At 35.7% G+C, this 21,374-nt stretch overlaps 3 protein-coding genes across 3 annotated transcripts; all 3 read right to left on the bottom strand.

Annotated features, from left to right (window-relative positions):
• Positions 1-111: 111 nt before the first annotated feature.
• On the bottom strand, positions 112-3,938 carry LOC126740874 (UDP-glycosyltransferase UGT5-like). Its single transcript, XM_050447039.1, has 6 exons — positions 3,463-3,938; positions 3,243-3,399; positions 2,990-3,188; positions 2,711-2,933; positions 570-786; positions 112-518 (listed from the first exon to the last, which is right to left on the bottom strand). The coding sequence occupies exons 1-6, from the start codon at positions 3,911-3,913 to the stop codon at positions 239-241; spliced, it is 1,527 nt and encodes a 508-aa protein (XP_050302996.1). The 5' UTR covers positions 3,914-3,938; the 3' UTR covers positions 112-238.
• Positions 3,939-6,289: 2,351 nt separating this feature from the next.
• On the bottom strand, positions 6,290-13,720 carry LOC126740879 (gamma-interferon-inducible lysosomal thiol reductase-like). Its single transcript, XM_050447043.1, has 4 exons — positions 13,558-13,720; positions 13,341-13,502; positions 6,634-6,807; positions 6,290-6,580 (listed from the first exon to the last, which is right to left on the bottom strand). The coding sequence occupies exons 1-4, from the start codon at positions 13,597-13,599 to the stop codon at positions 6,341-6,343; spliced, it is 618 nt and encodes a 205-aa protein (XP_050303000.1). The 5' UTR covers positions 13,600-13,720; the 3' UTR covers positions 6,290-6,340.
• LOC126740880 (GILT-like protein 1) lies at positions 13,601-14,734 on the bottom strand. The gene is made up of 4 exons (XM_050447044.1): positions 14,588-14,734; positions 14,391-14,534; positions 14,164-14,337; positions 13,601-13,960 (listed from the first exon to the last, which is right to left on the bottom strand). Exons 1-4 carry the CDS (start codon positions 14,639-14,641, stop codon positions 13,736-13,738), a joined length of 597 nt encoding a protein of 198 aa, XP_050303001.1. The 5' UTR covers positions 14,642-14,734; the 3' UTR covers positions 13,601-13,735.
• Positions 14,735-21,374: the final 6,640 nt, after the last annotated feature.

Here is a 21,374-nt window from a genome sequence, read left to right as displayed (position 1 = left end):
TTTAAAGTTTTTAAAACTTGGGCGGACATTTTTGGTCATAAATAACGACTGGGAATATTTTCATAATTTTTTCGCACAATCCTGAGGATTGATTTGAGAATAAAAACGGTCCTCACTTAATTACTTAATTTATTTACATTTAAGTATGCTGATACACATATTATCACCTCACAATTGTAATTCTAAAGATTCAGCTGTATTAAATTTTATTACATAACCGCACATAGTATTACAGGTCCTAAAGGGTTTTTAACTTTTGCCCATTACTTGTCACTATTCTCCATATAAGTCTAAAAATCACATAATTCATATAACTAACCCCCAAAATAACCGCAACTAAAAATCCGTACACATCGATCAAATATAATTGATAAAAGGGCATATCAACGGCTGGAGAGCGCATATGTGGGGCCCCCCCGTGCCTCGCCACGTACTCCACCCAGTAGATGGCGCTGTCCATGGGCGACACTGGCCTGTCCCTGAACCTTTCCGACAATAATTTGGCCTTTGTTTGAGTCCTAGAAGGACAAATTAAGGAACAAAGTAACTAAACAATTCAAAAGACTTACTGTGCATCCAACGCCTTAGTCAAGGCGTTAACAATCAGTTCTTCAGTGGCGGTTTGTAGATGTAATATAACGGCAGCTCCGGTGGCTTCTAGCGCGTGCGCGTTATGGTTCTGATCGCCAAATTGGGGCATTATTACGATCGGTACTCCGCAGTAGATGGCCTCGATGGTACCCAGCAAACCTCCGTGGGAGATGAACAGTTTTACGTTCGGATTGCCTGGAAATGGGATTTTTGATTAATTAATTGTGTCAATTTGTTCATTCCAGTGTTGCCTCAACCTTATTGAACGTAGTAAATTGAAAAGAATTAGTATCTTGAATTTTCACTTGTCACAAATTTGAACTTTAGTTGACAAGTGACAGTTGACAAGACACAACATTCCTGTAATCAACCAAGTAGATTTTTTTCTTAGTGCCTATAAGGGATATTAATACGTAATTGGTTAGACATATTTAGAATTTCCAGCTGTGACAAATTTTAATATTGGTCACATTTGTCGTATTAAAACATTGACATCGACCAATAAGAAGCTTTTCTTTTCTTTCAGTCGTCTGAAAAGGATAGTAATACGACTTGGTAAATTCCGTTGCTATCCTGATTTAGAATTTTCACTTGACAAGTGACATTTATGGCGTTTTGACTTTGACATTTTTAAAAGTTTGACGCGTCTTTTTTCAGCGGAATACATGTGATAATGTGAAATAGTAACGAAATCTGATGTAAATTTTTTGTAATATTGTATTTTTTTATGCTTTTACATGGTATGTCCTTGTCCTCTTCGACCTTGTTGCATTTTATACGTTCAAGCAGTTTATGAAGGAGGGCCCTCAACAACTCGAATTGTGAATTTTTAAGAAAAATATGAATTAAAACTCTTTTGTGATATTGTAACTTGATTGTGAATAACTGGTACAAGGATCAAAATATGTGGATACAGCAAAAGGATGTGGACCTAGTATGTGTGAGGTTTAATGCTGTTATTAATGTTGCATTCAGGATGCCAAACCAGGATTTTGACTCAGGCTATAGATGTAATGCACTGCTCTTTTCTGTAAATTGAAAAGTGTCAGTAAACATGAGCCCCAGAAGCAAATACCATACCGTAGGTCTGCTTGACCTAATGCAAAGTAAACAGCTTTTGACACAATAGAGTCAACCTTGATTATCACAGTTCTTACAGCATTGTAACCTGAAGAGAGTCTACAGCAGACATTACTTGTATGAGACTCAAACATTATTCTATTAAACTCAACCAAATATTTAATTTGAGTGTTCCCTATAGCAACATTTTCAATACTACATTTGATTTTTCAATATTTAATATAAAAACCCTTAGCATCACACCAAAGTTTGATCCTACAAGACTGTTGTTTCATTGGCAAATGCTGCACAAGAACCATACTTCAGCACACCAAAATCAAGTAATTGACACAGAGCAGAAACAATAAAGGGCCTAACACAAAACCTTATGGAACAGCAGCGTTAATGTTCAAATAATTAGACTTCAGATCTATCCTTAAGATTAAAATCACTGCGGAGATTTCTCTCTAAAGCCATTGACAACTTTCTTAGCAAAATACCATGATCTATACAATTGAAGCCTTTAGAGACATCACTAAATACAAGTCAATGCTAAGGTATCATTCTTAAAGGACCCGAAAAATAGTGTCCCTTGTACCTTTAGGTTCCACGGAGCCGAACTATGAAGCACTAAAAAGAAGAACAAATAAGAGTGACACAGATCCACTGCCATGGTATACATGCTCAATAAAAGAAATTACTTCTTTATATTAAATGACCCTTGAAGTGCTTTACTTTTTTTATACCCAGGTTTAGGTCGAACACAACTGCAGAATTAGAAGTGATAGTTTTAATTAATATTTCTTTTCGGTTTAATAATTCTTATGATTTGAAATCTATTAAAAAAATTGTTGGTGTCTGGTAACTAACAGGAGAGGCCTTATTCATATTTTAAAAAATTAAGTGAGTATTAGTAATTAAATAATAACAAATATACAGCTTTGTTAGTGATTAATCCCCAAGAAATACATTTTCAAAATGTTCAATCATCAGGACATGTTATTTTTTAATGACAAATAGATTATTCCTTAGTCGAAAACACTATATTGTTGCTACTCACAAAGAATATCAAACTGGGGCATCCATTTCCCTAGAAGGACGTTCTTAGGCTGATCTACCATGGAGGCATTGTCCAATTTCCAGACGACCCTTTGGGGAAACTTGGCGAAAGCATTTACAAAAGCCTTTCGCTGCTCCTCTGGAAAAGTGTGGCTGTTGATCATCGATCCTAGACTGAAATAGATCACGCCCGCCTCGGCACCGTTTATCCAGTTTTCAATATCCTGGATATCAACGAGGTTACTACTGGAGAATTCGAGGTTTAAAAAGGAATTCTTACTTCGGGTAGTCTCTTGGGTTTCCGGTTATGCACGTGGATCCCTCCCACTTCCACGATGGCCGGGGGCAACGGCTTCGCCCCGTCTATTGTGAAATGGGTGTTGACCAGTAGGAGACTGGCGTTATGGGGGTCAAAAGCCTGATATCCGGTATATCGCTTGGACAACTCGTTTCCTTGCTTTTCCATGGCCAGTTTGTACCTTTGTCAAATAAACAAAATAAATTCAACTTACTGTTACGCGTTACTTACTTACCAAAGTGTAGAATAATGATCCACCAAAGTGTTTTCCACCCTTGATAAGAACGACATGGGCACCTTAAATCCTCCGAATACGGTTTGGATGTAAGCGGGATTTGATGGGAAGCCGAACCACTCGGCTTGCCATGACATGTGGGTGCATGAACTTAAGCCTACAAAGGATATACATAAATATATACACGGTGGCTCAGATTGCTGCAAATTTAACTGCTTACCAATGACGGGAGTCTTAAATAGATTAGCCACCCCAAAGAAGCACTCCGTATTAAACATCTCGGCGATCGTTACGTCGAATGTACGATTTTCTTTCAAAAAAGTCTGGAAATTCGGATGGTTCAGACCCTCGTGGCAAACCGTTTGCATGATGTTCGACAAACCTATTGGGGCGGAATAAAAGGCTTTTTTACCCCCGGTCCAATCCATAGTCATGACACTTGTAACCTCTTGACTGCCTAACCAGACAGTCCTCACGTTTGGACTTTTATAGTTCCTTTTTGAGGAGGACACTATGGTCACGTTGTGCCCCTTTTGGCCCAAATTATCGAAAAACTCTTTGAAGGTGTCAAAGTGCGATTTACCATTGTAGGGCATCAGCACCAAAACGTTTAATGGTTCGGAAAAATCGATTAAGGTGCAGAGCACCGTTAAAAGAGATAAACACTTCATCTCTCTATGAAACTAATTTAAAATGTGATTTTTTTCGATGTAATTCTTCGGTTACACGAGGGTAATCATATCGCATAATGTGTATTTTTAAATCGGATTAATTGCTTTTGACTGATAAGGGCGCGTTAAGTGTTAAGAAGAACTGGTAAATTAAATTGTCTTTGTATATTGATAACGATGTTGTAGCGAGTAAAAGATGTAATAATATAAAATGTCCAACGTTTAATAAAATATTGAATTTTTTAAGTTTTTAGCACATTTCATGCTTAAATTCCGCCTTGTTAAACCAATTTCTAGGATCTTCCCAGGCAGTTGAAGCTGTAGACAACACAGAAACCATTAAAGTGAAATGTCTATGGCAGTAACACCCCGAAAAGTTACATTGGGTCTTATAGGGGTGGTACTATTTAAGGTTTTTCTGTTGACAAGTTTAAATCATAATTTTTATTAAAAAGGGCATATTATATGGCCTATATTGAAATTCTTGGGAAAGTTTATTTGTCTTGTTATGTGGGGTGGTACCGCGTAAACGCATAAATGAAAATACCTTTGCCATGAAACAAGGGACATAATTGCATTGCGATCGTCAATCACACCTGAGAAAGGTTTTTATGTCTGAAAATAAATGAAAAGTAATTTTTTTTTGGATTTATTCCGCACTTTTTGCTTTACTTATACCCTCAGTTACATTGAAATATATTTTTTATTACGTAGTTAAGGCTATTACAGACAAGGAAGGTCATTTCAGTGCGATCGTCAAGGTTACTTAGGCCTATGATGGACTTTTATGTCAAAAAATGGGTGAGGAGTAAATAATTTTTGTTGGGTTTTCTACAGCATTTTATACTTCACTTACATCCTCAATCGCTTTGAAATGTAATTTTTTCTATGTTGCTAAGGCCAGGACAGATGAGAAAGGTCTTTTTAATGCGATCGTCAAGGTTACTTAGGCCTAAGAAGACTTTTATGTCAAAAAAATGGTTGAGGAATAAATAATTTTTTTTTGGGTTTTCTACCGCATTTCATGCTTCACTTACATTCTCAGTCGCATTAAAATGTAATTTTTTCTACGTTGCTTAGGTCACTACAGACGAGAAAGGTCATTTCAATGCGATCGTCAAGGTTACTTAGGCCTAAGATAGGCTTTTATGTCAAAAAATGGGTGAGGAATAAATAATTTTTTTTTGGGTTTATTACCGCATTTCATGCTTCACTTACATTCTCAGTCGCATTGAAATGTAATTTTTTTTACGTAGCTAAGGCCACTACAGACGAGAAAGGTCTTTTTAATGCGATCGTCAAGGTTACTTAGGCCTAAGAAGACTTTTATGTCAAAAAAATGGTTGAGGAGTTAATAATTTTTTTTTGGGTTTTCTACCGCATTTCATACTTCACTTACATCCTCAATCGCTTTGAAATGTAAATTTTTTTACGTAGCTAAGGCCACTACAGACGAGAATGGTCTTTTTAATGCGATCGTCAAGGTTTCTTAGGCCTATGAAGGATTTTTATGTCAAAAAATGGGTGAGGAGTGAATAATTTTTTTTTGGGTCTTCTATCGCATTTTATGCTTCATTTACATCCTTAATCGCTTTAAAATGTAATTTTGTTTACGTAGCTAAGGCCACTACAGACAAAAAAGGTCATTTCAATGCGATCGTCAAGGTCACTTAGGCCTAAGATAGACTTTTATGTCAAAAAAATGGTTGAGGAGTGAATAATTTTTTTTTGGGTTTTCTACGGCATTTCATGCTTCACTTACATCCTCAATCGCTTTGAAATGTAATTTTTTCTACGTTGCTAAGGCCAGGACAGATGAGAAAGGTCTTTTTAATGCAATCCTCAAGGTTACTTAGGCCTAAGAAGACTTTATGTCAAAAAAATGGTTGAGGAATGAATAATTTTTTTTTTGGGTTTACTACTGCATTTCATGCTTCACTTACATCCTCAATCGCTTTGAAATGTAATTTTGTCTACGTTGCTTAGGCCACTACAGACGAGAAAGGTCTTTTTAATGCGATCGTCAAGGTTACTTAGGCCTAAGAAGACTTTATGTCAAAAAAATGGCTGAGAAGTGAATAATTTTTTTTTGGATTTTCTACCGCATTTCATGCTTTACTTACATTCTCAATCGCTTGGAAATGTAATTTTTTCTACGTTGCTAAGGTCACTACAGACAAGAAAGGTTTTTTTAATGCGATCGTCAAGGTTACTTAGGCCTATGAAGGATTTTTATGTCAAAAAATGGGTGAGAAGTGAATAATTTTTTTTTGAGTTTTCTACCGCATTTCATTGGACAAAAAGTCGGCTTGTAAAGGGTAAAAAATATTCACAGAGTTTCTTACTATTTAAAAATTTCTACTAAGAACCAAAGTATCCAGAATATAACCCATATATTTATTTAGTTACATTATTATTTACTAGGCTCTAACACAAACATGCTGGTGTGGGATTACCCAACAAATCGCATATGAAACTCTTAAACTCCGTTTCGGCCGCGTTCTGGTTATCATCAGAGTAACTGCCGTCGATGACAATAGTGGGCACCCAGCCGGGGTCAATTAGGGCCGTCTTTTTACCATTTTCCCAGAGCAGCTCATCCCCTTTACCACTCGTAATGCACTCTTGAATTTCTGACCATAAAACCCCATCCACACTCTCGGCACACTAAAAGAAACTTATTTAAAAAAAATTGAAATTGAAATACTGCATTAAGGCACCTTTTGTAAGTCAGCATCGTCAGCAGGAGAATCCGATCGTTCCGAGCAGAAAATGAACGCGGTACTCACGTTCACGTCGTATAAATCGATGGCGCACGAATGGATCTTGTTTCCGTAACACTCTTGAGCTCCGTGTTGGCATTTGAAGGTTTTTGAGCCATTTACCACTGTTTCCTATATGAATTCGAAGCTGTTAATGGACAAGGAACCATTTAGGAGGTTTACAAGGATAAAGTGAATCTTATTCTGTGTCTATATTATGATATAATAAAATTTCAATCACCCCCTTATCTGTATCAAAAAACTATATTTAGAACCGACGTTCATCGCCTTAATTGAATATAGTAGTCATTTTATATCTGTTAGTTGTGCTGTCTATGTTTAGGAGTTCCTTTCAATGTTCTAAGATTATTACTATTATTATTTCGCTAATATCGTGTTTTCTTAACAGTTGGCTAGGTAAGTATTGTATCTATGGTATCACAATCGCGAAAATACAACAAGTTTTTCATCTCAAAAAAAAAAAAGAATTGCGTTGTTGACTGCAGTGCCGGGTAATGGTGTTATTTTATTAATTTTGTTAAAGAAATATAGAAAAATTAGTTAGTATTTATCTGTAGAGATGCTAAAGGCTTAAGAAAATTTGGAGGTGACTAAACCCTGATACACAAGGTACGAAGGGTAAAAAAATCTCTTTTCAATATTGATTCACTATAATAAAAAACCTTTTTACCACAATATAATAAGATATATAAATAAAAATATGTCTATTCGAAAAAATCGCAAACCAGGGGGTTTATGTATATTTATGTTCGTCCTCAAATCCTGAAGAGCATTAAAATCATAATATCGTTCCGATTAAACAATGTAGACTAAAGAAGGGTTAAACACAAAAATACCCTGGACAAACAGATAAAGTATAAGTCCTATTATAGATGTGAAGAAACTGAGCGAGAATATCTTCCTATTCATATGAGTATAGAAACTATTAATAACTTATATAAATCAAAGTGTGTATTCTGTGGCAATGTGAAAAACAAACCTGATTTTGCCGGAAAAATCCCCGAAATAATACACATATCACTTTAGTCCTGAAAAACCTAATTGCCTGGAAGGAATGTGATATGATCTTTAAGGAAGTTTTACGGAATATAATTTAGTCTTCTAGAAGAGAAGACTTGTATATTTTTAAAGGCAATGGACGAAGAAATCAATTATCTGGAGGAGTGGATGTTTGCAATAGTTGATACTGTGTAGTAATTAAGTGATTGTTTTGAAAATCCAGAAAGAGGTACCTACAGGGGCGGATCCGGGGCTGATTTTTGGGAGGGGAAAATTTTTTTGAACACAGCGGATCAGCATAATTATAATATATTGTAATTGATGTATCAATGTTCATTTATTCAGCCACAAATCCTTGTTTTTGACGAAAATGTTACAGAAAAATTATTTCATAGAACAAAACGATGAGGCCTCAGTTTTGCGAATCGTTCAATGACTTCTTCAGGACTGACTTCATGCAATGTCTTGGTGTATGTATGGCAAAGCCAATCCAATCAGTTTTTCTTGTAGCATCGTTGACCAGAGCTTGCATTTGTCACAGGCAGTGTGCAAAATATACGAAGATAAGCATTGATAGTCGGGAATATTTCAACATCACAGTTCTCCAAAGCTTGTAATGCAATAGTTGAAAGTCTTTTTCTTCTGCTGCCAGTGGTTCAATTCGCTTCTGAACTTAAAACGCTGCACGATGTCGGATGTTGTCATCAGTTATGAGTCGTTTGCATCTTTCTGTCAAACAGCTGATAAGATTTTCGCTTTCAGTTGGATTGAGCTCACATACTTTCGTAGGCAGCAGCATACTTAATTGAAAACCGTCTAGAACTTCTTTTTCGAAAAACGAGTCTTGAGATCTTCGCAGATGGTATCCAACAAAGGAATGTATATCGAGACCCTGTAGTAATCTTCGCAACTGCTAACGCTGTAATTATCGCGTTTCGTTTGTTGGCCACAAGTTCTCGGTTTTTGTTCAGGAACATCCAGTTTTTGTGCAGCTTTTTCTCTCCGATCTTGAAACGTTCTAAGCAGCGTATGTATCATCATTGATGCTTTTGCATTATCGATGGACTCTTTCTGAAGCAGTACGGTGAGTGAATGACTCAATGATAAAGTGTCACAAAGACAGAAAAGTCCAACGATAAATTCAAATTTGCACAAAGCTGCTATTAGGGCTGTTGCTTTTTCGGCTGTTTCCTTGTTTTTTCCACTCACTGATTTTTGTCAAAGCTTCTACAATCAACGACATTTTGGAGGCAAATTGAACGACAGCATCATGACGTTGAACCCATCTTGTTTCGCATAACTGTACCAGGTGTCCTCATTTAGTTTAATAATTTAAAAAAGCAGTATTTATAAATTTTCATAAATATGTAAATTTGAAAGTTGCATCAATTTTTTCATGCAAATGCACAAATCGAAAAATTTTTGAGGGGGGGGATTTTCTTCATTTCCTTCCCTTGGATCCGCCCCTGGGTACCTATATATTCAAATAGTTTATTGTCCAACAGGAAAATTCCCAATTACAAGACAATCGAAATAATTAAAATTAAAACAGTACAATTTATAAGCACCTTAAATAAGTAGTACAAAAAGAATAATATAAGATCCAATATAGAGTGATAACAAAATTTAAAATTTAAAACAATAGCATAATTGTAAGAATATAAGACACACTAACCAAATGATAACAATCACAGAAAAATAATCAGGTATCATTCAAATTAAGAGAGGAACACCTCCTTTTTTTAAAAACATTTTCAGTGCTGCTAAAGATGTCGACATCTATAGCATTCATCTGATTATACCATGTACAAGCACGGCACAGTGGAGCTTTGCTGGACAGATTTGTTAAGTTAAGAGAGAGATAAAATATATGGTGCCTCCTTGTATTGGCAGGAGGAACAAATAGAGGTAGCCTCTCTAAGAGCTCAGAACAATCAATTTTATTATTGCAAAGTTTATATACAAATATTTTGCTTTAGTGACAAATAGTTGAATCTATTCAGCAGGTACTCCTGTTCCACACCTCTTACTGGATATACTTCATCCAACTTAACAGAAAGTAACTTTAAGAATCTGCGCTGTACATACTCCAGTCTGTTAACATGAACATCATAGATGGGGAACCACAACATAGAGCCATACATTAATTTAGACTTTACTAATGAATTGTACAATACAGTCAAGCTGGATATATTCTTAAATTGAGAAGTGGACCTTACTATAAACCCGAGGGATTTTAAGGCTGAACCAGTGACCTGTGCTACATGCTGGTTAAATGTGAGCCTCTTATCTACTTCAATGCCCAAATCCTTTACTAAAGAACAGTCTAGCAACTGAGTCTAGCAACCACTCAATATATATGGTTATAAAATCTCTTCATGAAGAATGGAAATTGTCATTTTTTTATATTTGTCACAGTTTAGGGGTAGTTTATTTCTTTCACACCATTCAAAGACCCTATTCATGTCCTCTTGCAGCTTCAGGCAGTCCAGCATAGTACGAATGATACGAAACAACTTCAGATCATCAGCGAATAAAAGACAGAAACTCTCGAGGTTACTGCCCTGGGGCGCACCACTCGAAGCCACGTAATACTCAGACCCAAAACCATTAAATTCAACATACAGGCTTCACCTGCCAGTCAGATATGAGATGAAGAACTCCACCAGACAAGGATGAAATCCAGCCAAAGCCAGCTTCCGTGCCAGCAAACCGTGATCCAGCCGATCAAAAGCCTTCGAGAAGTCTGTGTACAGCACATCCAACTGGCTTTTTTGATTTATAGCTAGACATGCTGTTTCCAAGAAACAAGCCATATTAGTGACAGTAGATCTTTTCTGAAAGAAACCATGCTGCTTCTCTGTAATTATGTGCTTAATTTGAGAAGACAATTTATCGTGCACACATGTCTCAAAGGCCTTCGAAAAATTAGAGAGAATCGACACCGGTCTGTAGTTCTCTATTCTGCCATGGTCGCCACTCTTAAACACTGGACATATTTTAGCCTTTTTCCACTCTTCCGGAAATGTATTGGTCTTGAGTGATAAGTTGAAGATTTGTAAGAGTGGTACAGCCAGGGCCGATGCACAGTTTCTTTGTTTTTTAACTTATGTAAAGCTTTTCTTACATCTGCCTCAACAAAAGATTGGACCAAAATGTTGTCTGAACCATATGTATCAGATTCTTTGGGCTGAGCAATAGAGGACTCAACATAAACACCCCTGAAAAAATCAGAAAAAGCATTTACAATACTTTTAGGACCCACAACAGTGGTATCTTTATAGCTCATAGAACCTGGAATGCGAGAGTTGTTTCTTTTAAGGTGAATGAACCTCCAGAATTGCTTTGGATCACTCCGAATAGCTGACTCAGTCCTGGATCATCCTCATAAGCAGCAGAGCACCGTGTATGAAGCCATCTCCTATGTAGCCTAGACTTTAATTTTAATAATTTCCTAATTGCATGAGTGTACCACACAGGATATGAGTATTTACTATGAGAAGGTCGAAAACGAGGCAAAACAGCTAGACAAAAAATTTCATGGATTTTGTCATAAAGGGTTTTAACTGCCTCATTAACATCTGACTGGGTTCGTATAAAAGTCCAATCCACATCAGAGATAAGCTGGTAAAGATAGGGAAAATTAGCCCTCCGAAAATTATACTTAGGACTCTCATTGTTGGAGGGGAAATCTGTGACACTCTCGAATTTGACAAGATTCAACGAGATATTAATAGCAGGGTGATATGCATCCTCAGTGACAAGGGGTTGGTCGTCCCTATCCACAGAACACTGGAAGTTGGAGAGAACTAGATCAAGCAAATTATTGTTGCAGTTAAGGGCATTGTTAAATTGAGAGATTCAAAAACGCCATAAAATCCCTTAAGCCAGCAAGTTTAGTGTTACAATCATAAACATTATCCTGTATAAACCTCATATTAAATATATGAAAGAGACGAGAAGTTATATTTGGTGGGTCTGTAAGTAATGTCACATAACTTGATTTATTCTAGACACCTGAAAGGTCCTTTTTTCTGGAAAATTAGGTTTTCCTTTAACTACCTGGAAGAGGATTTTAAAATGCCTAATTCTTTCAGAGATTTTTTCAGAGAAATCATATTGACTGCCTGGAATGTTTCATAATTTCACTTATTCTAGGCACTTGAATATTTCTTTTTTTAGTCTTTTTATATAGCTTTTTTATTAATTTGTGTGTTTTTTTTTTAAATTTAAACTAGTATAAAAAAAGTACAGAGAGGCAACTGATGAGCTTCTTGCTTGATCAGAATGTTTTTCTCTGGAAACATTCCGATAGTGTTGTTTCCTCTTATTCTGAAACTGGATAAATCTCCTGCATATTGATTTTTCTGTACTAAATCAATAACATTTTGATTGGGTTTTTCATATTTGTGCATTCTTTTTATTGTCGACACCAACATTTATTAATTTTACAATATCTAGTTGAGCAATAACATTCATATCTAACTTACCGGCCAATAACTAACACACATTTTTAAGGATTATTGGAAAGTTGAGGACTACCTATATTTAGCAAAATCCAATTTTTTCTCATAGCCAGCTACTTACTTAGATGAGGAAAAAATAGAAATTTAAAGTGGGAAAACTATGTTGTAGCATTAAAAAAACCGAACTCAACTTCCCTGAAATAATCGCATTTCAGTTTTGTCTTGGAAATGCAATTGCCTGGAAGAAATGTGACATAATTTCAACTTTCTAGGGAAAATTATACATAATTTTATTTATTTGAGGCAGTTAAACTGCCTGGAAGAGAATATATATTTTTTACAGACAGTGGACGAGGAAACCAATTATCTAGAAAATTAGGAAAAAGAACTTGTGAAGTGACTACAATAATTGAAACTGTATAAAGATTGAGTAAATGTCTTGAAAATCCATTAGTTTGTCCATTAAGCGTCTATAAAAATGCCACATAACCTGATTGATTCCAGGCATGTAAAATTTCTATTTTCGGGATTTTTTGATATTGATTTGTCCTTCAACTGCTTAATATAAAAAAGTGACTGAATTTAAAAAATGTACTGTAAGCTTTCCTTAGTACAGTACATTTTTTTAAATTCGGTCACGATCAAGATTCTTTTGTAGAGCATGATATTAAGCCAAAACATAACGGTAAACAGGCAGAAGTATTTAGTTTACCAATATTCCCAATGGAAAACCGATTTTTTTCCCAAACTTGATGATCCCTAAGGCACCTTATTCCTGAGGCAGATCAATGTTTTTATACGTCTTTTATTGCTGCGATGAGGAAATTATTGACGATATTGAGGGATACAATACAGAATTCAACTTTGAATATCAAGAGGACTAAAGATAGAGCCGTTTTAACAAGGAAAATGCCCAATAAGCAAGCAGTTATTTTATTAAACGCTTTCTTATGCTTTATGTAGGACATTGAAAAATTAAATCAAAGAACTTCAGAAAGAACCAAGTAAAGCTTCATAAAACTTATTAATTAAAAACCCACATTTTTCAATAAAAGTAACTTTTGCGAAGGAGCAGACGGTTGGTTCCGTTTTTATAGTCTCAGAGTATTTTATGTGCAATAAACTTCGGTTTCAAATTTTAGTCTTTGTACATTAATAGGTTTGTTATTTAGTACTTACAGAGGCATGTCCCCATGGGACGAGCTCCAATAGTATTTTTTCGCTTCCAATTGTGTAAAATGCCGGGTACAGTTGGTTTACGATAAAGGCAATACTGTCGGGGCATAAAGATTCATAGTAGACCTGAACTTGCACGCTGTCTTGCACTTGAACGCTTTTGCCCTGGAAGAATTAATAATTATTTATAAAGGTTGCGTAATATATTTGTGATACTTACCGCAGCAACACTTAAAAAAAATAAGAAAATTAGAGCGTACATGTTGAAACCGAAACAATTATATTGTAAAAGATGATTTTGCACATTTTATTTATATATATTTTTTTTTATCGATGGAGCACTTGTAGATTACGTGATAATATCGAAGTGCTTTCTTAAGATTTACATATTGTTTTATTCAAGCATCATAGTCTCCCAAAAGTCCACAAATAAAACCCTCAAAGTCCCTCTCAGCGGCATTTTGATTTTCATCCGAGTAACTCCCGTCAATGATAATGGTCGGCACGTAACTCAAGTTAAGTAGTGCAGTCTTTTCTTGGTTAGCTGACTGTAGTTCATCCCCTCTGCCGGTTTTAACGCATTCCTCAATTTCACACCAGGATATTCCGACCTTTGTGGCACACTAAAACGAATAATAAGATTCTAATTTAGATGTTAACGTTGTCATTGGATTGAGAAAGAAATGATTATGGAAAATAAAGATTTCTTTCAGGCAGTTGGAAATTCAGAGAGGTGTCATTTCAAATGGCTAGAAAAAAGGAAATTATGTAGCTTATCATATATTAATTTAAAATATTAAGTATTTCTTCAATGAATATTGCGTACCTCTTTTAAATCAGCATCGTTAGCAGGAAAAACCGCACTTTCCGCACAAGAAATAAACCCAGTACTGGCGATTACGTCAAATGCATCAATAGCACATGCGTGCACTTTGTTGGCGTAACATTCCTCAGATCCGTGCTGACATACAACAGTTTTTGTTTCATCCACGATTGTTTCCTATAAAGGATCAATAATTATTACTTAACTAATGTATTTGTATTACACCTCACAGTAGCCAATCCCCAAGGAACAAGTTCCAAATCGATCTTTTCACTTCCAATGGTTGCAAAAGCTGGATAAAGTTGATTTACTATGAAGGACATACTGTTAGAGCTTAGTGATTCGTAGTACACTTGGACCTTGACCTGTTTGCCCTAAAAAAGACCTATTTACTGTCCAGGAGGGAATTAGTAGTACATTTACTTACATTTATGCCTATTGCCACTAAACTTATTAAGCATACTTTCATTAAAATGTTCATTTTCGTTTTAAATAATTGTTAGTATAGGCGTTTAAAATGTCACTTAGAGATTAATTAGAATAACACAATAATAATTGATTATCAATATTAAATAAGGTGTAATCTATTGTCTTGTTCTGATAAATTGGTGGAGGTGACGTCAAAATCAAATCAAATCAATATATGCTTTATTGTCATAAAAGTAAATTTGTTGACAAAGCTGTAAAAAAAATAAAAATTATACACAAATATGTAAAAAGGTTATTTAGCATGCTAAAGGCATCCATCATCCTAAAGGCATTCTGCTTCCATGAATATGGTTTACCTATACCGGTAAAACCAACAACATCCCCATTCTTCAGAAATACTCCTCCAAGACTCTGAATAAGCTAATATAATGTCAAGAGTGTCAATATGTATTATTCACTCCCGAAATATACAATTTTATTAAATGTAAAACTGTTAAAAAAAAATGAATCACAGAAATAAATTAGGCGAAATGATATGGTGTAAAAAATATAAAGAATATACCTAAAGTCCTGCAAGAAAAATGACTAAAATCTATCATTTTTTCATAATAGCCCTTTGCAACTAAGAGTTTTTTTAACACGTTTTCTAAAAAGTTTCCAGCTACCTATACCTTTCAAATCTGCAGGAAGATGATTAAAGAGTTTTTTACCATCAAATATAAAAGTTCTTTTGATCAGTGAACTTGTAGGCATAGGCAAGAGCACATCATTAGCTCGTCGACTGCTATATTCATGCCTATTAGTTTGTGTTCAAAAAAAGTTGTGAGGCAAACAGATTCCAATATAAATAAGGCAGGAAGGGTTAGGATTTTATGAGTGATAAATAGCTCTTCGCAAGACTCTCTCATACTCACATTGCATTTACGTATGTTTATTTTTAGAAGAGAAAGAATTAAACAATTTTTACAGGCAATCCAATATGAAGAAAACAGATATGGTCTTATATATAATCAAACTTGAAATAGTCGAAGTAATATTTACAATTTATTTTTCAACTGCCTGGAAGGGAAAAACGATTCTTCCAGGCAGCATTCTCGATCTAAAAAGGGCCCATAAAGGACTTATAGGCAGTGGTAGGAGAAATAAGAAATATTCCCGTACGATTGAGGTTAAAATAGTCTAAGGTTTTTAAATTTCTTGTTCAATTGCCTGGAAGAGGGCAATAATTCTTCCCAGACAGTTGAATATTCGGAAAAGTGCCTGGGCAAAGTGGACTATTCTTCAGGACTCCTGTTTAAACGCCTGGAAGAGAAATATATTCAATTTCCTTATCATAAAGGTAAATTAGATTAGAATTCAACTGCTTAAAAGATTTATTTTATAAATAGTGTCATATTTTTGGAAAAAATTAACGTAGATTTGACTTCGACTGCTCCGAAGAAATGTCGATTGCCTGGAAGAATTGGCTTGAAAGTTCCTCGTGCTGCTTTCCAGTAGAATGGAATTTAAAAAGTTGAAACATTATAACATACAGTGGTGGCCAAAAGTATGGAAACTTTTTTAATTTGTATTTTTTTTAAACCAGGAACTATAATAAAGTTACTCATATTGTGATAAAGTATATATAATATATTACCTAACTTAACATATTAATTTGAAATAAAACGTATTATAAAAAGAAAATTAATATTTTCTTGGCCAAAAGTTTAGAAACTGAAGAAAGTTATTTATATAAATTACATCTAAATCTGCTAATATTTTGTGGCATATCCCTCCGAATTTATTACTTCTCTATATCTTCGTGGCATAGAATCGACAAGTCTTGCACAGTCTTCACTGGAAATGGCAGCCCACTCAGTTTGCAGTATTTCCCACAGTTGAGCATTGTTTGAAATCGAATGGTTTCGAATCTTCCTGTCCAAATGATCCCATAAATTCTCTATGGGATTTAGATCTCGGGACTGTGAAGGCCAATCCATTAAAGCAATGCTCTGTTCATTTAACCAGTTTTTCACAAATTGGGACTTGTGTTTAGGGTCGTTGTCTTGCTGAAACAACCATCTCAATGGCATTTCCTCCTCAGCATAAGGCAACATGTTGTTCTCCAATATTTCTTTGTATAGAAAACGGTGCATTATTCCATCAATTTTAACCAGGGCGCCAACACCTGATCGGAAGAAACAACCCCACACCATTAAGCTTCCAACACCATGTTTTACCGTAGGCATTTTGTATTTGTGGCTGTACCTTGTACCTTTTGCTCGCCGGACATAACGTCTCCCGTTACTCCCAAATAATTGAAACTTACTTTCGTCACTAAACAATACAGTATTCCAATTTTGGTGAGACCAGGTAAGATGATCTCGTGTAAATTTCAAGCGATCCTTTCTATTGTTCTTTGATATTAGTGGTTTCTTTACAGCAACTCTTCCAAAAAGCCCCACTTCATTTAGCCTTTTTCTCACCGTGCGAGCAGACACAGAAATCCCCATTTCTCCAGAAATATCCATAGAAGTTTTCTTTGGGTCGTTCATCGATATTCTTTTCATTACCTTCATAGCCCTTTTGGACAACTTTCTTGCTTGTGGGCTACCGAAACATTTCCTCTCTCTTCAAATTTTTTAATTATTTTTGTGCCTTTTAAAATGTTTAAATTTTTACTTATTTCAATTTGCTTATAACCCTTCTGGTATAGTTCAACTATGTTACTTTTTAAATCACTAGGTAAGTATTTACACTTAGGCATGATGCCTGTTTTCACTCAAACAAAATCGTACCGTTAAACAGCTTGTAGTAAACAATTATTATGATTTTAATAAAGTTTCCATACCTTTGGCCACCACTGTAGGTGTTGTAATTGACACTATTATTCTTCCAGGTAGTTAAATTCGCCGCAAAAACCTTCTAATTTTTGACCAAGCTCTATCCTTCCTGTCATGTCTAAAACGGTTCAACAAACGGCGAGAATCGACTTATAATGTTTCTTAAAATATAAAGTTTGTATTGATTTAATTTTCTAATATTAGCTGTTAATTTTAATACGTGTTGATCCCATTTTAAATGTTTATCTATAATGATACCTAAATATATTGTTTTCGAAACTTTCTTAATAATGCTGGTTGCGTTCTTGAGTTGTATATTATTAAATTATATGCTGAATTATTAAAAAAAATATATTCATCCTATTTAGACTTCTTAGATATATTATTTACCTTTTCTTTGTTTTTTCTGATATTTTTTATAGGGACTTACTTTAATTGGATCAATATTACTATTTTTAGGGCGAGACTTTAAATATTTCATAAATTTTTCGTCTTAACTTGTTAATAATAAATTAATTTTTTTACACCAAAAAAATATACAACGTTACGTAATTTATCTGTAGTGTTATGCTGCCCACAGTTTAACAAATTAATATGCAATTCTTTTGAAATAATTGTTTCCAAAACTACAGAAATTTTTGTCATGTGACATACTTTAGGTATTAAATAAAAAATCCTGGCTATAGCTAGCAGGTACCTAGTTTAATATAGTGGATATATTTTATGGTTATTAGTAATATTTTGCGACTGGAAGTGGTGCAAACGTGTTCTAATACTTTTGTTGTAGTTTAATATTAGAATAACATAGAATTATTAATCTAAGGTTTAATAATTCAGATTTCGTCTTTTAATTTCCACGTTTGTGAATGAAATTAGTTGTAATAGTTGCAAAGGCTCAAAAATCCTCTATTGCTTCTGCAACACTTTTTTATACCCCAAGTTGTAATGTAAACTTGTGGGGGTTGTTCAGTGTAACAGAAGAATCCACTTGAGTATAGGAACCCATGTCCGGAAATGCGTAACTACGCCACTACGGCCCTAAGACGTGTTAAAATTTATAAAAAACATTAATTACCTAAATAGGATCTGCTGCATTTATTTTTACCTTTTGTACATGATGCCATAACAACAATTATTTTAAACATTTATTCCTAATGGAAAACTTTACCGATCAAAAATTGGCGGATATGCATTTGGCATACGGAGCAACAAACTGCAATGCACGAGCAGCATCGCAGTTGTATCATGAACGTTATCCCGAACGACAGCATTCTGGATACAAAAAGTTTATTGCGGTTCATCGGCGGTTCGCTGAAACAGGCATGTACCAAGATGCATGATACTGGTGTTGCTCGAACCGTAAGAACGGTCGAATTTGAAGAAGAGGTGCTTCAGCGAGTTGCCGATAATCTATCAAATAGCACACGTGACGTCGCTAAGAATATGAATACGAGTAACGCTTCTATCTGGCGGGTACTACACGAGCAACAACTCCATCCTTACCACTTCTAGAAAGTTCAAGGTATGACTGCAGCCGATTATCATCCTAGAGTTCAATTTTGTCGATGGCTTCTGGATCACATCATTGCACAACCAAATTTTTTACGATGTGTTTTGTGGACCGATGAAGCCTCTTTCACAAGAGACGGTATTTTTAATAGTAGGAATAGCCATGTTTGCGACGAAGAAAACCCTTATGCAATTTTTCCAAGAAAACATCAAAATCGTTGGTCTGTCAACGTATGGGCAGGCATTGTTGATGATTATTTAATTGGGCCATACCTTCTACCGGAACGGTTAACAGGACCTATTTATCTGCGTTTCTTGGAGGAAGTTCTCCCAGAACTCCTTGAAAATGTTCCACTAAACGTTAGAAAGCAAATGTAGTTTCAGCATGATGGAACGCCGGCTCATTTTGCTGTACAAGTACGCGAGTATTTGGCTCAGCGGTTTGGGCACCGTTGGATTGCCAGAGGTGGAGCAGTTTCTTGGCCTCCTAGGTCACCCGATTTAACGTCGCTCGATTTTTTCTTGTGGGGACATGTAAAGTCTTTAGACGACGAAACTCCAGTAGAATCAGAGCTAGACTTAATTGGACGAATAACAGCAGCAATTAAAATCATTCAAAACGAGGATCAAATTTTTAGTGTAGTCCGCCGAAATCATGTGCGGCGTTTAAATCGGTGTATTGAGGTTGGAGGAAGACATTTTGAACAATTGTTGTGATGGTATCATATACAAAAGGTAAAAATAACGGTATCGGGCTTGGGGCTCAATGATTTCAATGACTATTTTTCTAATATTGCTGAGAAGTTACTGGAAGCAGTTCCCAGTGACGGCGATCCATTGCAGTTTCTTAATCGGAATGCTGTCAACCAATCATTCTTTTTCCACTCTGTAGATGCCACCGAGGTCCTTGAAACAATTCAGTGCTTGAAGAATCATAGGTCTTCGGGTTCCGATGGTATCTCTTCACGTCTGCTGTCACTTCTGCCTGCGAGCGCTTTAGGTGCTTTGGTTTGGGCAATCAAGCAGTCATTTCTTCAGGGCGAGTTCCCATCCTGTTTAAAGGAAGCTATGATTATTCCTCTTCATAAGGGTGGTAGCTTGGACCGACCCTCTAACTTCCGTCCCATATCAATTTTGTCTACCCTCTCCAAGGTTCTTGAGCGGCTTGCAAAAAAGAGAATTGTCTCTTTTTTGACCAAATACAATGTGCTGTCCCCTAATCAGTATGGATTTCAGTCATCTAAGGGCACGCAGGATGCCATTTTCAGATTCTTGGAGAGTATGTATCTATCTACGAACTCCAAGGAGGCTGCAGCAGCGGTGTTCTGTGATCTGTCCAAGGCCTTCGATTGTGTGGATGATGGAATACTGCTGTCAAAGCTTGATTTTTACGGATTTAGGGGAGTGGCTTAAGTCATACATGTCTGGCCGCACCCAGAGGGTGGTTGCATCTGGATTTTCGTCAGGGATAGCACATTTTAAATGTGGTGTACCTCAAGGGTCAGTGTTGGGTCCTATTTTATTTTTATTATACGTTAATGACTTGAGCTCTCTATCACTGCATGGACTAGTGGTTCAGTTTGCCGATGATACTACAATTCTGTGGCATAACAAAGATCAAAAAGTAGTCAGATCTCTCATAGTAGAGGACCTTCACAAAATTAAAGAGTGGTGCATCTGCAATCAGCTTGTATTCAATGTTGATAAGACTTTTGTTCTGGGCTTTAAGTGTAATGTAGAGGGTTTTTTGTTTGATGAGAAGAGCCCACTACATGGTAGGGATTATTGTCGATTTCTCGGCCTCTTCATTGATGAGAGTTTAAGGTTTGACAACCACGTTTTGGGCCTCGTTGCTAAACTTTCTTCTGGTTGTTTTGCAGTCAGGGTTGCCAGGCATGAGTTGGGGGGGTTGTTTGCTCGTTCAGTTTATTTCGCCTTAATAGACTCTCATATCCGGTATCGGTTGCCATTTTGGGGTTTGTGCTCCAGGGGACTCCTTAACATAATTTTTACTATTCAGAAAAAAGCATTAAGGTATCTGTGTGGTGTTGGTCTGAGAGTCTCTTGTAAACCTCTTTTTGTAGCTGAAAGAATTTTAACAGTTTTCTCACTCTTTATATCGGAAACTGCAACACTCATACATAAGTCCGTAAGTCCACCAGTCATAATGCTCGTCAAGTGGGCAACTTATCTCTTCCAATCCCCTCACTTACGAGAAACTCTCTTATATTTATTAGTCGTAAAATATTTAATCATGTTCCTTTTTCGATTAGGACTGTTACAGAACTTAAAAAGTTTAGGAGAGAACTAAAGAAATTAATCTTACCAAAAGCTTACTACAGCATTGAAGAGTATTTTAACGACTCATTTTAATATTTAAAATTAATTATATATCTGTTGATCAGATTTACATTATTTTTGTTTTATGTTGGTTCTCGCCTTTTCTTTTCCTTT

This window comes from Anthonomus grandis, chromosome 10, assembly GCF_022605725.1.
Source record: "Anthonomus grandis grandis chromosome 10, icAntGran1.3, whole genome shotgun sequence".
NCBI lineage: Eukaryota > Metazoa > Arthropoda > Insecta > Coleoptera > Curculionidae > Anthonomus > Anthonomus grandis.
Note: the sequence above shows the minus strand (reverse complement) of the source record. Positions and strands in the feature narration are given on the sequence as shown.